Source organism: Hippopotamus amphibius, chromosome 3, assembly GCF_030028045.1.
Source record: "Hippopotamus amphibius kiboko isolate mHipAmp2 chromosome 3, mHipAmp2.hap2, whole genome shotgun sequence".
In the NCBI taxonomy this organism is placed as follows: domain Eukaryota; kingdom Metazoa; phylum Chordata; class Mammalia; order Artiodactyla; family Hippopotamidae; genus Hippopotamus; species Hippopotamus amphibius.
The window spans coordinates 89,068,574-89,083,583 of NC_080188.1; the positions used below are offsets into that span (position 1 = coordinate 89,068,574).

The 15,010-nt window shown below is 47.6% G+C and overlaps 1 protein-coding gene across 2 annotated transcripts in view; it reads left to right on the plus strand.

Moving 5' to 3' along the window:
- Positions 1 to 15,010, plus strand: part of FNIP2 (folliculin interacting protein 2) — a 122,959-nt gene that overhangs the window by 70,857 nt on the left and 37,092 nt on the right. For both annotated transcript variants that reach the window (XM_057726154.1, XM_057726155.1), the window contains one exon: positions 13,922 to 14,051. In XM_057726154.1, coding sequence (XP_057582137.1) covers positions 13,922 to 14,051 — 130 coding nt within the window. The remainder of the gene's footprint in view (positions 1 to 13,921; positions 14,052 to 15,010) is intronic.

Consider the following 15,010-nt stretch of genomic DNA (forward strand, 5'->3'; position numbering starts at 1 on the left):
TCCTGTCTTGTGTAAAGTTGGGCAGGAAACCCTTGGTCAGAGGTGGGACTCCCGTTGGTTAGATCTGTGTCATTTTCATTTGTAGCACATTTTGTACAAACATAAAATCTAGAAGGTGAAGAGCTTATGAGGTGGTAAGAGAACTCTTACTTTGTGTTGGTGTCTGATGGCACTCGAAACGATCTCCCATCCCTTACGGCACGTGGTCAGTGTCCGCCCCACAGGCCAGTCTGACGTCTTTGAGTCACATCCGTCCATGAGTTACCCGAGGCCGTGGGTGTGCAGTGAACGACCTTAGTGTCCCAGAGCCCAGCTCCCGGTCCCTGCAGGGCCTTGCCGGACAGGCTTGGCTGGGGCTGGCTCTGTTCTGGTCGACTCTCCAGGCAAGAAGAAGTGGGTTCTACCTGGAAGCAAGGTCACACTCAGTCACAGTTACTGCCTTAGTGGCCCAGAGAATTTGCTATGTTTGGCTTTGTGTGGTGAACACTTTTTACCCAAAGATGATGAGTTTTGAGCCGGGGCCAATTCTGAGCCCTGAGGTCTCAGGGTTCCCACCATAACCTTCTCTTATGTGTCTGTTTTTTTCTCCTTCTTGTTCCAGAAAAGACTAGAGAGACAGTGGGGGGAGCTGGTGCCAACAGAAGCGTTAAGCCCAAGTTTGGACACTCCTGGGTGGCTTCTCGGTTTATTGTGTGATTGGGGTAAAAGGTTCACACTGTGCACATCCGAATCCCATAAGTTTGGTACTCTTGCTGTTACCAGCCAGGGTTCTTGCCCTCCTTAATCAATAGAAATTGATCAGAGGCCAGATAAGAAATTCAGGCAAGGCTTTATCCCGGCTCCTGCTGCAGCAGAGGGGAGTGAGAAGAAATTAACAGGTTCCCGCTGGTTCCTTACATGGGGTGGGGGCGGGGGGCAGGGGTCTGGCCGGAGGGGCGGCCTAGGTGGTCTGCCCACCCCTTAGGTGGTGGTGTGTGCAGGGGGCACGCACAGGACCCTGCTTTTGAGCCTGACCCCCTGCTTTTCTCCAGACTCTTCAAAAGTGGCAGTTGGGTTTTTTGGTCTCTTTGTATCTTTTGTCCATAATTTTGCCCCAACAGCACCTTGCATGCAGTTATTTTTAGTCTCATACAGTTTCTTTGTATTTTGTTGCTTGAGGAGAGGTGTGTCCAGGTGCAAGCAGTGCAGCAAAGGGTCCCAGGTCCCAGGCTGCTCATTCTGACTCTGAATTGCTGCTAAGACAAGTCTCCTCGCCTTTGAGAAGTGGGAAAGTTGAGGGGCCGAGTTTGCATTGACGTGAAAGGTCAGTGGCGGCTCGATCTGAATGCTTTCTCAGGGGGAGGGGCAGATGTGAACCTGATGCAGACGTGAACTTTGGCTTCATCTGCAGCCTGGCTCCTGAACCTGGCATCTCTCCTTCAAGGCTCCCACCCTCCTGCTGGGTGGCCGGGCAGATGTGGGGCTGTCTGCACCGGGCCGAGGGGCCTTCTGCTCCCCTGGGCTCCTGGAGGGCATGCTCCCCTTTCGCCCTGCTCTGAAATCCCCGGGTCACCCCTGGGGAGGGTCGCCCCCAGCACAGTCCTCCCATGCTCCCACCACGGTTGGTTCTCTAGGCCTCTACTCCTCTCGTCACCCACACTGTGTGGGACCAAGGTCCTCTCGTCCTGAAGCAGAGTGGGGACTCCGAGTGTTTGACCTGAATTAGCAGAAGAGGTGGAGAAATTACAGACATTGTTTATTCCTTTTTTCTCTAATCTGTAACTTCCTGTCTGAAGAGTTGAGGGAAGGGGAAATATTTTTAAATAGATTTTATTTTTCAGAACAGTTGCAGATTTGCAGACCAATTGACATGATGGTAGGGAGCTCTTGTGTACCCTGATATTAACATCTTAGCTAATAAGACGTGGCGTTGCGTTGTCACGTCCGGTTGACTCTGCTCGGCCCTGGCAATTCCTCAGACTTCCTGTGTTTTGATGACCTTGACAGTTTTGGGGAGTAGCGGTCAGGTATGGTGTCGAATGCCAACTGTTGGAATTTGATGTTTTCCACATGGTCAGATTGGGGTTATGGGTTTTGGAAGCAAGCTCGCAAAGGTACAGTGACATTTTCATGACTTCTGACCAAGGGTACGTGCTGTCAGCATAAATTATGACCATTGACGGTGGCCTTGGTCACCTGGCTGACGTAGTGTTGGTCCAGTTTCTCCCTGTCACGTGACCCTTTGTCACCTCCTCACTGTGACTTAGGAGGGGGCCACCATGCATAGCCTACACTTGCGGGTGGAGAGGGTGCCCCGCCTCCTGGGGGTAGGGCCCTGCATCAGCTATTTGGAGTTCTTCTGCATGGCAGGCTGTCCTCCCGCCATCCATCCAAGCGGTCAGTCATTTGTATCAAGAAGGACTCAGAGATACTTATTTTATACTTTGGGTTATCCCAATACTGTTTTATCTTGCTGCTCACGTGGCTCCAGCTTTGGCCATGGAAGCCGTGGAGCTCTTTCCCATTGGCTCCTGTGTTTCTTTAACAACCCCATGCTCTGTGTGTGTGTGTGTATGTGCACGTGTGTGTAGCACTTCCTCACTTTCTGGCACTACAGGATGCTCCAGACCTGCCTTGTATATTTCCTACCCCATTCCCAGAATGTCGTGTCTCCACGGAGCCCTGTCCTTTCATGGATACGGAATTAGACTCCAAGGCCTGGATACGAGACGTGCTTGCTGCGCCTGGAGTGTTGTTTCCCTGTACGTACTGCTGCCTGCGATGCCTGCACCTGTATTCAGTTAAGCGTGTGTGGTACTGATTTCTCTGTTGCCTGTTATCCGTGAGCATGTGGACCACCCCACCCTCCCTGCCTGGCTTATCTGTAAACTGCCCTCTGATGGTGAGACCCCTGGCTCCCTGCCTGCCGTGCATTTAGTTAATGGATTCATTGCAGGGCATATACAGCAGGGTCAGGGTGCTTAACCTGCGCTCCTGTGGGAAACCCCTTTTTTAAACTAGAATGCTTGTGTGCAGCTCCTCTGACCTTAGTCTCACAGACGTCCACTCATTTCCACGGTTACCTAGCCCAGCATCTTTGGAGATGGGGAATGTTTGCAGCTGTAGGTAGCAGGCCGGCAGAAGCTCTGAAATCACAGCTGACACCGGTTCATCTTCATGATAAACTAGTTGCATGATGGCTGCCCCAAAACTCTGAATCTCACAAGTCACATCTGAAGAATGACTTAAGGTTCTTATTTTCCCCAGTAGTTCAGTAAGGAAGTAACCTTAGAAAAGCTTCTTTGTTTTTTTGCTATTTATTGATTTTTAAAAATAATTTTACTTATTTATTGGCTGCATTGGGTCTTCATTGCTGTGTGTGGGCTTTCTCTAGTTGCAGTGAGCAGGGGCTACTCTTCGTTGTAGTACACGGGCTTCTCATTGCAGTGGCTTCTCTTGTTGCAGAGCACGGGCTCTGGGAGCGCAGGCTTTGGTAGCTGTGGCGCGTATGCTTCAGTAGTTGTGGCTCATGGGCTCTAGAGTGCAGGCTCAGTAGTCGTGGCACACAGGCTTAGCTGCTCCACGGCATGTGGGGTCTTCCTGGACCAGGGATTGAATCTTTGTCCCCTGCGTTGGCAGGCGGATTCTTAACCACTGTGCCACCAGGGAAGTCCCATTTTTCTTTTGCTTTTTATTTTTATTTTTTAAAGAACTTTTATTGAGATACAGTTAACATGCAATAAACTGCATATATTTAGAGGGTACAATTTGGTATCCCAATCTCCCAATTCATTCCCCCCCCAACCCTCCCCGTCTTTTGCTTTTTAAATCATCCTCTGTAGAGAGGAGCTTGATCTGGGATGAGGAGTCTGAGAGCACATGGTACGGTTCCCTGACAGAAAGACAAGATACGGAGGGTCTCTGTCCCTCCTGCACTAGCCCCTTCCCCGCACCCACCTTCTGCAAGCCTCAGGGAGGAGTGTCGTGGGTGCTGACTGCGTGCTCCTCCTGCACAGTGTGCCGCGGGGACGCAAAGCGCCATCTGGGTTTGCACTCCTGGAGGGCTTCCTGTTGTAGGAGAACTCAGTCATCGTGGTGCTTTCCACAGTCTGACCAGATTGCTGCAGTTGAGGTTGAGGGAAGCAGTTGGAAGGGTAGCCCCAATTCAGGTGGTGGTGAAGCCACATTTATTTATTGAATAACAATCGTATGGCTCCCTAGGCTGGCAGGCTCTGCCAGAATTGGGGCGATTTTGAGGAAGAGTAGCCCACAGCACCTGCCCGCAGGAGGGTACGTGTAAACCCAGGGTTCAAATAGAGTACGATGAGCACTGCCTCACCCGCCGTGTGAGAGCAGAGAGGAAGCTGAGGACCTGGGCCTGGGGCTGGGGGCAGCTCTGGGGGGTGCAGCCCCACGGGATGGGGGTGGGGTATTTGAGTGACACCCAGAAGCAAGGAAAGAGCTGCATCAGGGTTTAGGAAAAGAGCTTTGCTGAAGCTTGTTTGTGCAGGGCTGTAGACCCCGGGGCTGCACAGGTAAACTGTTACTGCAGTGTCAGGGGTGGGGGGTAGCCCAGGGCTGGAAACAAAAGATTCCAGCACCCTGTGAGGGTCTTGTTAGGCAGGCAGCTAAGGGGGAAACCCGGTTGGCTCTATATTTTAGGTCTATTTGGTGCCTCACAAACTGCTCCACAAAAAACTGCACCAGTATATTCATTGCTAAAGTAGATTAATTCAGCAGGGGGTACAGGGACTGAAGGAGATGGGCAATAGATAGATTTTTTTCCTGTTAACTTTTTCTCCCCCAAACTGTTAGGGCTTCTCACCTCTGTGTGTGTGTGTGTGTGTGTGTGTGTGTGTGTGTGTGTGTGTGTGTGTGTGTGTAAAGCTAGTATAAAAGGATTATCTGATTTAGCATGAAATTTTTACAAACAGTAAACACAGTTCATTGGTTTTTTTCCTCCTTCCTTTTTTGGAATAGTATCTTAGGGGGAGTAAAAACCTTTTAGTTTTTTCCTGGGTTATTCAGTAGCTTTTTGTAATAACAGAGAGGAAATCAAATCTTAATTCTGATCTGTGCCTTCATGCATTTTGCTCCCCAGTGCCTCTTTACCTAGTTTGTAACGCACGTGTGCACACACGTGCGCGCACACACACACACACACACACACACACACACACACACACACACAGAATAAGAGATAGAGCAATAACAAGAAAATCCAATTTCTTTACTGCTTTAATGAGTTAAATTATCTATCTAATTTTTTTAAAGGCACTTCCTCAGTAAAGAAACAAACTAAACAGCAAGCTCACAGTGTTTTTCTACATTAGAGTATTAGTTTGCTCAAAAGTCTTTGCCTTATTTCCTGAATTTTTGTATTAAGGAAGTCAAGTGAGAAAGACATATATAAAATTTGATGTTCGTATTCATAGACGTTTACTTGGAACCGAAGTTTGAGAACCGTTTTTCTGGTGTCTTTGTGGAGGATGAAAACCAGGAGTAGGAAACAAGGTGAGCTGTTGTTGCTTAGCAGGAGATTGGAGGCAGCGTAAATGTTCATCCAGGGCCTGGTTAAATCACACTCGTCCGGCAAGGGAATCCCATGCGGCGATTAGAAGAACCATGGCAGCTGGCAGGCCTCGAAATAGAAAAGTTCTCTTAGATATATTTTTAAGTGAAAAAAGAAAGGTTGATCAACGGTGAGTTACAGTAAACTGCTATTTATGTTTCAAGAGAAAAAGGACATATACAAGATCTCTCTCCACATATAAAGATAGAAAAGTGTGTTCATTGAATGTCTCTGGAAAGAATACCCCCCGGGCCAGGTATGGAGGGAGTGCATTCCCATTCTCTTTTGGAGATTTCAAATGTGTCCTCTGTGCATATATGCGTCAGAAAGACAAATTATTTCTCAAGAGGTTATTTGAGTGGTTGCCCTTAGGAAAGTTCAGGGAAGGTCTCGGGAGAGAGGAGGGATGGGTTTCAGCCGTGCTGGGAGGGGGTCTCAGTGGGGCATGGGGACTGATGGGACACAGGGCATGGGGGGGACCAAGGTGACCCTCCAGTTTCTAACAGGAGAACAAGCGGGGGATGTGGGCATGGACCATATAGGGGAGCAGGAGGCGTCCGGGAAGACCTGTGTTGAGACTGTATCTCAGTTAGAAGCACCCGTGAGTGCTCCAGTCATGAGCGGTCAACTGTATTTTAGAAAGAGGACACGGGTGAGGCAAAAGCTACAATCTGGTGGTCATGGGTGCAGAGGAGAGAAAGGTCCAGGGGTCCGGAGTTGGGACCAGCCTCCCGGCCTGGGCACCCACTACCTCCATCCAGCTCTCAAGCCGCTTCTTCAGCAGCGTGCTCAGATCATGGACACGGAAGGTCATGTCCCCATTCTCTGTGTCGCTGCATTTCCTGTGCTCTTAGAAGTAGTAAAATGGTCAGTGTGGGGAGAACGTCTAGCATGTATGTTCAGACACGTTTATGAAGTGTTTTACGGTGAAACTTGGACAAGAATGCATGCTGTCATGGTGTTCAGACAAGACCGGAGCTTTGGCCACTGTGTGGTTTGGGTGTGAAGACGGATCACACGCGTACACACACACACACACACACACACGGCGAGGGCCAAGGGAGATTCACCATACACACACACACACACACACACACACACACACACACACACACACACACACACACACACACACACACACACACACACGGCGAGGGCCAAGGGAGATTCACCATCCAGAAGGTGAGGCCTCCTGTGGGCTCAGGTGGGCTGCCTGAGGGACGCGGACAGAGAGGGCGCTGGGATGTGGTGCTCAGGGTGGGGGTCCCCATCCCCCTGGCCCCAGGTGAGGGGCACTGGGCTTGCCCAGGTGTGGGGCACACAGGAGAGGCCGGGTGGAGCTCAGGGCTTTCCGCAGTCAGACATTAAAAAACAGTCAGTCTCCTTATTACAGCTCGGGTGACCCCTGAATAATGCATAATACATCCGTCTGTCCCTGGAGCCTCCGCAGACGGCACAGATGCAGTACTCTGGGGGAGGAGCAGGGGGCGGGGCGGGGGGCGGGCTGGGTTGTCTTGGGTGTGGGGGGAGGCTGCGGCCCATGTCCATGTGGGCAGAGGCTACACTGCCGCCCACCCGAGTCCTGGCTTCTGGGGACACAGAGCTCAGCAGCTCATCTCTACCCACTGCCCTGTCTCCCTGGGGAGTGGTCGCCAGACGGTTTCTCACCTACTCCTGGCTTCTGATGGCTTATGGGGTTTGCACCCTGCCTCCCTCTGCCCGGAGCCTAGATTACAAAGCCATTTAGCTGTGGTCTAGTACCAGCTCCCCAGCAGCAGGGTCTCCGTGTTCTTTTCACTCTTCTTTTCACTGAGTAATAAACTGTCCAGACCTAAAAACATCTTCTTGTATCTGTACTGTAGAGCTCTCCCTCAGGCTTTGCCTTGTCCTGTGCATGTGAAGTTGACCATCTGGACTGCTGCTTGGGGGGAGCTCAGTGTCTTCGTTTCTGTATCCTTCTCTTCTTTCAGGCCAGGCCTGTGCTGTGCTTCTAGAATAGACATTTATCTTCACAAATATGTCAACTCTTTTCACGTTAGCTTTTTCCTTTCTAGGCTTGCATCCATTTATACCTGTGTAAGAAAAATTAGAATCAAGAAGTAATGCACACAACAGCCAAAACTAAAAGGGATCTAAGAATAATTCTAAGAAAAGATGTGTGATACTGTTAAGGAGAAATTTAAAAGTTTTTATTAGAAAGAGACCTACATAAATGGAGAGAAATCAAGTTCCACAAATCTATAAATTCAGTGTAATTTTAATTAAAACCCCTTGTGAAGTGGGGCAAAATCAGTCTTATTTGTGTGGAAGAGCAAAGGACCAAGAGAGTGTTTATGCTTTCCGAAAGTCTTTGTAGAGTTCATTCTTAGAGCTCAGACTGTGGCTAAAAAGGCACAGAAAAGTTAAATAACTTGGCATATAAATGTAGAGAGCGAGTAGGCCACCAAGGCTGGGCTAGGGTTTATACCCTAGAGGAGGAATTAAAATGCAAGATGTTTTCAGTGGAATATTATTTGGTGCTAAAGAGAAGTGAACTATCAGGCCATGAAAAGACGTGGGGGAACCTTAAATGCTTATGACTACGTGAAAGAAGCCAGTCAGCAAAGCCTGTGTGCTGTGTGACGACCACCGTATGACACCGTGCAAATGGCAAAACCAAAGGGGCCGTGAGGAGATTGGTTGTTGCCCGGGCTTGGCTGGGTGAAGATGGGGGGAGAATGGGTAGAGCACAGGAGACTTTCAGGGAAGTGAACCTATTCTGCACGGTCCTGTAGTGGTGGGTGCCTCTCGTTATTTGTCCAGGCACGTGGACTGTACAACATGAAGTGAACCCCCATGAAATGATGGACTCCGGGTGATAAGTGTCATTGCAGGTCCTCAGTTGTAACAGACATTCCTTCTGATGGGGCTGTGGATCCCGGGGGAGGCTGTGCACGTGTGGGGGGAGGGGTCCCCGGGGAGTCTCTGCACCTTCCACTCCGTTTTACCGTGAACCTAAAACTGCTCTCAAAAAATAAGGTCTATTTTTAAAAATTGAGATGTTTTGAAATCTTGGTGGCAAGAACATTTTCTGTGTCTTTTCATTCAGGGAGTTGTATAGGAATTTTATTAAAACTTAAAGTACCTGTGGTGCTTTTGAGGACCTTTATAGTCTTCAAATAATTTTGTGGTTTAGGAGCTAAAGTGTGTTAACCAAAATCTGATTTGCCAATTAACTTGTTTGGTTTATAAAAAAAGACATTTTCCTGTCAGATAATAATTGACCTTTTAAATGCTTCTGCTCTTTTGTGATTAGAAACACAACTGCTAAGCTTTAAGGAACCTTATATTTTTCAAGTGTTTAAATAAGCAGAAACTCTTAAGAGAAGTACTATCAGTGTTATAGTAAACAAAGACCATTGTTGTGCTTCGGATGTAGTGCCCTCTGTGTCAAACAGAGAGAAAGGGTTCAGACTCAGAGCCATACCTCTACCACCACCATCACCTCCATCATCACCATCACCATCACCACCACCTCCACCTCCACCATCACCACCATCACCACCACCTCCACCGCCACCATCACCACCATCACCTCCATCATCACCACCACCACCTTCATTACCACCACCATGACCTCCACCATCACCATCACCACCAACATGAAAAAAGATTTTCTTTTAATAAAGGTGAGGGGCAAAAAGAGAAAATCCAAATGCTTTGTACGCAGCTTTGACCATAGGAATCTTTTTAACAAATTTAGGCTTTGAACTCTAGAAATGTGTCTTCTGATGCTTTGTTTCTGCCATGTTTGTCTATCGAGACAGGCATCACCGTCCTTCACATAATCACTTGCTCATTCTTCATGTGGCAACATTTCTTGAGCATCTTATGCGCCAGATGTTTTTGTCAGATGTGGGGATAGATCAGTGATCAAATAGACATGGAGTTATAGTCAATAAAGGAGACCCAGAGAAAGACAATAAAGTATAGGTAGGCTCTCATCACCACCAGGGTGCTTGAGGAAGGCCTCTCCCAGAAGCCGAAGTTTTAGCTGACTTGTGTGCCCGTGGTAACCGGCTTGGTGAAGACCACAGAGCAAAGAGCATCTTAGGCCTGGGGGCTGCAGAGCCCAGGGGTGGCAGCAGGCTTTGCAGGTTTGTGTGTGGGAAGCAGAAAGACCATTGTGTACCAAGAACAGAGGAAGGCTGGATGTAGCGAAGGGAGAGTGCAAGAAGAGCTTGGAGAAGAAATAGGTCCCTGTTTTAATTTTGGCATCACTGTTTCCAGTTACATGTAGACCTTTCCAAGCTGTGGAGGAGACGGAAGACTCAGGCCTCTTCCGCCAGGTGTCTCCTTGCAAATGAGAGTTGTCTGGCAGGTCCCAACCTGTTGCTCTAGACCCTGCGTGTTTGCCGCAGCTCTGCTCCTGCACGGTCCCAAGGGTGCTGCCGTGTCTGTGAGCTCATGACTCCATTTTCCAGCAGCATCAACAAGCCAACCTCAGAATTCTTCCTGTTGAGGAGTGCTTGACTTTTGCATTTCCTTTTCCAGTGTCAGGCGTGCTCCTTGGAACTCACCATACTCTGTGGTTATCTGGTAATTCCTTGGGGATTTTCGTTTCTTCTCCTCCCCTAGAATGGGAGCTCCCCAAGGGCAGAGACCCACCTACTGTGTCACTCTGATTGCTCCGTCCCCAGCAGCCTGAAACCTGCCTGGCATGTAGGAGATGCTCAATGGATATTTGAGCGAGGTGGGGGGTGGGGGGGGATATGTCCCCCATATATATACAAGGAGGAGTACACATAGATTTTTTATAGAGTCATTGAGATGATCTAGTTATTTTCATAGGAAACATCTGGGATGCCCTTTCCATGGCTGGCTCTTGCTGGCATTTAAATCTTAGTTCAGATGTCCCATTTTCATAAGAGTATTCTCTACTGCTGATTAGAAAGTTTACCTCTTCCACCCCCATAAACATTTGCCCTGGTTGCTTAAAGAAAATAATATGAACTTATCACCATCTGAAATCATCTTGTTTATTTATTCCATGAGTGTGAGCTTCTTAAGGGCAGAGACCAGCTCTGTGCTGTAACTTTCTGCTCCAGGCCTGGGTGGTGCTTAGTAGGTGCTCAGTGAACGTGTGTTAAGGGAATGGATTTGATTTAAGAGTTTCAGGGCATTATTTTTTCAAATCATCAGTACAGTGTTTCTAGTAAACTCTCCAAATAGCATAGCTTGACCTTGAATGACACAGGCCAAGAAGAGCCAGCGGTCAGCATTTTTAAGGCTTTAGACGTATTCTTTTTTCTCACTGATGATTCCTGCAGGAATAAATAGATGCTCTTTGAAGAGCCCCTCAGTCAGGAGGGTGGGGATGAAAGCTCAAATTATTTTCTTATTAATGCACAAAACGCCATAAGTCTTTGCAGTCTGTATGCATTAACATTTGTTCTAATTATAAAAGTATTCTAAAAAGAAAAGCGATACTAAAAATATTAAGCAGTGTTAGACATAGCACTTTGAAAGCTGAAACTGAGCTTATGAATAATTTAACTGAAAGTCTCACATTTTACAACTGAGGCACCAACTGGAGAATTTCTCTACCCGGCTCACGGAGGTGGAACCCACCCCACGTAGCTCTCATGCACAAGCTCTTCAGTGTCCTGGAGATGCCAGGCCCTGTAGCGAAGGTAGGGAAACAGCCGAGCAAGCCCACGCAGCCCTGGCGATGGGGACGCACTCCAGCACCCCAGGACGGCTCGTCTCTGCACTGCCTTTCAGGCCACAGCCCAGCCCAGTCACATGCACTAAATGGTGATTGAATCCACTCTTCTCTCATGAAAATGGCAGTAGTTTACAATTATAAGCCAAAATTTGGCCTGTTCCTGCATTTGAGAGTTGTAGCTGTATTGTTTCCCAGAATATCTGATTGACGACGTATACCACAGTACTTTTACATAAAAACCTTACTACATGATATTAAAATATTTTTGAGGATATTCTGGAGAGCACTAAACCAGCCCTTTAACATATATTTCATGTGTAGAAAAATCATTCAGCATTTTATAGTGAGGATAAAAGGAATATCCTCCGGGTTTTTTTTATTATTTTATTTTTTGTCTTTCTTTTTCATGTCTCTATTACAAGTTCTTGGTTCTTTTTGTAATTAACTAATCAGAATTAATGACATTTTAGTACTCCGGAATGTCTTACCTAGCCCACCTTTTCCGAGAGTTATCAGAGAGAGTGAGTAGCTAACATTTAATATATGGGGCCCTGGGCTAAGTGCTTTTCATGTTTTGATTTGTTTAATCCTCACAGGAACCATATGAAATAGGTCAGTGGTTTTCAAAGCTTTCTTTTGTCTGCAGCAGCCTATGCTAATGCATTTCACATCATGATCTAGTAACAAACATCTTTATATATAACAAAAGTGTCACCAATTAATGTTAACACTGCAATCTGCTCTCTTTTCTTTCCTGCTTCCTTTTTAAAATACCAGTTTTGACCCACTAAAGAATCCATAACCCATTAGCAGGTTGCCGCGCTCATGGAAAGTACTGAGGTGTGGTCCTTTTTTGCCCCCATTTTACAGATGAGAAAGCTGAAAGGTTAAGTGAACTAACTGCCCAAGTGTCTCAGCCTGTGAGTGGCAGAGCTGGCATTTGAACAAGAGCCTGGTTTTACGTGGTTTACTAAACCAAATCCTGCAGCAATACAAATTCCAGAAGAATGTTGTCCTCAGGTCATCTCCATCTTGCTTTGTAATCAGGGGGAAAAAAGTACATATAATACAAGTACTGCGCCTCAACTGTGTCCTGCACCTACCAAGAAGAAGCTGATCTGCTCAGCATAAGACTGGGAGAGAGACAGGGGACCCTGAAGATTTGGGAATAGGGACTGAGGATCTTCTGGATCTAATAGTGGATTTTGAAAACTCGGGGGTGGGACAGACATGTCTAATTAGGACTTTTTATTAAGAAGTAATATGTGGCTTTGAGGAAAAATTGTCTTTTATCTCCCTTCAAAATTCTCAGTAAAATTACCTATTCGCTGATATTTGAAATGTGGATTTGATTTTGGAGGTTTAAGTCCAGGCTCACCTGGTAACACTTCAGTGCAGAAGTGCCATCTGCTTAGCAAACATTTGTTCGTTGTCTGTTGTGTCTCAGGCACTGTCCTGGGTACAAGGAATCAAAGGTAAATAACATCTACCGAAGACACTTCCTGTGCATGTTGACTGACTCAGAAGAAATGCATCTCGACGCTCACAGCACCTCCGCTGTAGACAGAAGGACGCCTGAGTCATTAATATCTCACCTTGTAGCTGGGGGTGAGATGTTAGCTCTGTGAGGGACCCATGGACACTGAGCAGTGCCTGGCATGTTGCAGACACTTGACTCGCAGCCAGGCAACCTTCGCAGGATTTCAGAACTCACGTTTGTTTCCATCTGCCTGTAAAAGTATAAATAAAAATACGATGGCTCACATAGAGGAGCTGCCTTCCAGATGGTGTCCATGAGCATGGTATACGGTGCGTACTGAAGTCAGTGCCTGTGCCCTGTGATCCGCTTCTGAAAATGTCGACCAGCCAGCTGTCACATTCCACTCCCTTCTCTACTGAATAATGTTTCAGTGTCTTGATTCCTTGGCCCTGGGGAGGTAAAAGGAGGAAAAGTCTGCCTCCTCCCTTCATTCTTCCAAACCCATAGAACTCTCCCAAGCAGCCAGGGTTTGAAAGAAGCCCTTTGCCTGCCCTGACGGGGACCCATCGAGCTGCGTGTTGCCCACACTGGGGGAGGTACTGATATTACGTAGCAGGAGGAAGCAGAGAGGCTCGAGGCAAATAAGTAATCCAAGCAGAAAATACATTTAGGACCAGATGTTCCTCTTTCACAGCCAAGGGAGCGACAGGGGCAGGGGAAGGGGGTGAGTGCTGTGTATTTGGAGATGGAGGGGAGAGAGGATGCTATGTGGAGGAGCTACCTTTTTGCCTGGATTTTACCTCGAAATACAGAGTGAAGAAGCAGTCAGGAGGGAGAAATGTGTGTGAATACACTCTGTGTGGTGCTGGTTACCAGGCAGCAATATCACTAGTTCCATGGACCATTGTATTAGAAATCTGCAGTCTGCATTCTGATTGGATGAGTAATATTTGTTTGCGCTTGTAACGTGGGGCCTGGTGCCTGGTCATTGATGATGCACTTGCCGTGTCTGTGATCCCTGTGCCTTTTAAAGGACGTTTTCTTTGCTGTACAGACGTCTTCGAGAGAGTCCCCCTGCTGGGTGTGGCCGGTAGAACCTGAACAGTTAGGCAACTTGGCTGATGTTTTTCATGTAGGTCCACACGGACTCCTTGAGCTCAGCTCTCGACTTTTCTTCCCCCAGCCTCTCTGAGCAGCCTTCTGATCACACCTTTCCCGTCTCCAAGCTCCTCTACGTCCTCCTCCAGCAGTTACCAGCGCCGCTGGCTTCGGAGCCAGACCACAAGCTTGGAAAACGGCATCATTCCCAGGAGGTGAGCTGGGTTCCCCTGGCTGCGAAGGACCCCGGGGTGGGCAGCCCAGGGATGCCGGCGGACACCGCACTCACCTGCTGTCCACGGAGGAGGGTGCGGAAGCTTTCCAGTCGGCTTCAGCTCAGCCTGGAAGTTTACAACTTAGAGGCTCCAGGAAAGACACTGGGAATACCTGGGTAGTTTTGGTGTTGATTTAAAGTGAGTGTGTGCTCTTTTTTCACTGGCTCCCTTCCAGATGTGGCTTTTTAAGTTAGAAGGCTGAAATAACTCTTTCCTTGGCACCAACGTGGTCTTTGAAAATACATGAACTTAAGGGTGGTGACATACTTTTTTTTTTTTTTTTGGTAGAACTTAAATTCTTAAATAGTCCTGAATCTGATTATGGGTAGAGACGGCATTGAGATAGTCTCTGCCGTCATTTCAGGTGGTTTTCAGATCTAAAGTTTACTTATGCTACAAAGTGCACATTTTTGCCTTATGATGATGTTACATCAATACCTTCCAACCTCCTCTTCCTACAACCCAAAAACTTAAAAGGGAATTAAGATAGGTTGTACCTATAGAAATCCACATGACAGTCGGTTGACTTAGTAAGTTGTGATCAGCGTGTGTAGGGGTCTGTGAAGGAGTAAAGGGGCCGGCTGCACACCTGCATTTAAGGAGCTCACAGAAACAACACACACTTAAATAATGGTGTAAAGAAGTTAAGTGGTAAATGCTTAGAGAGACATGGAGTGTTCAGGGCTTGGGGGAGGGAGGCAGCCTTGCTGGAGGTCTTGGGGTTTGGGGAGCCTTTGTGAAGTGGTGGTCCTGAAAGCACAGGCTGAGAAATGAGGGGCCGAGGCATGTAGAGGGCGTCAGGCTGCCTGCCTTCCTTGTCCCAAAATTAATGTCACCTGTTAATGTTTCTTTAAAAAAAACTGTGTTCCAGGGTTTCAGGCATTTTCAAAATAATCTGT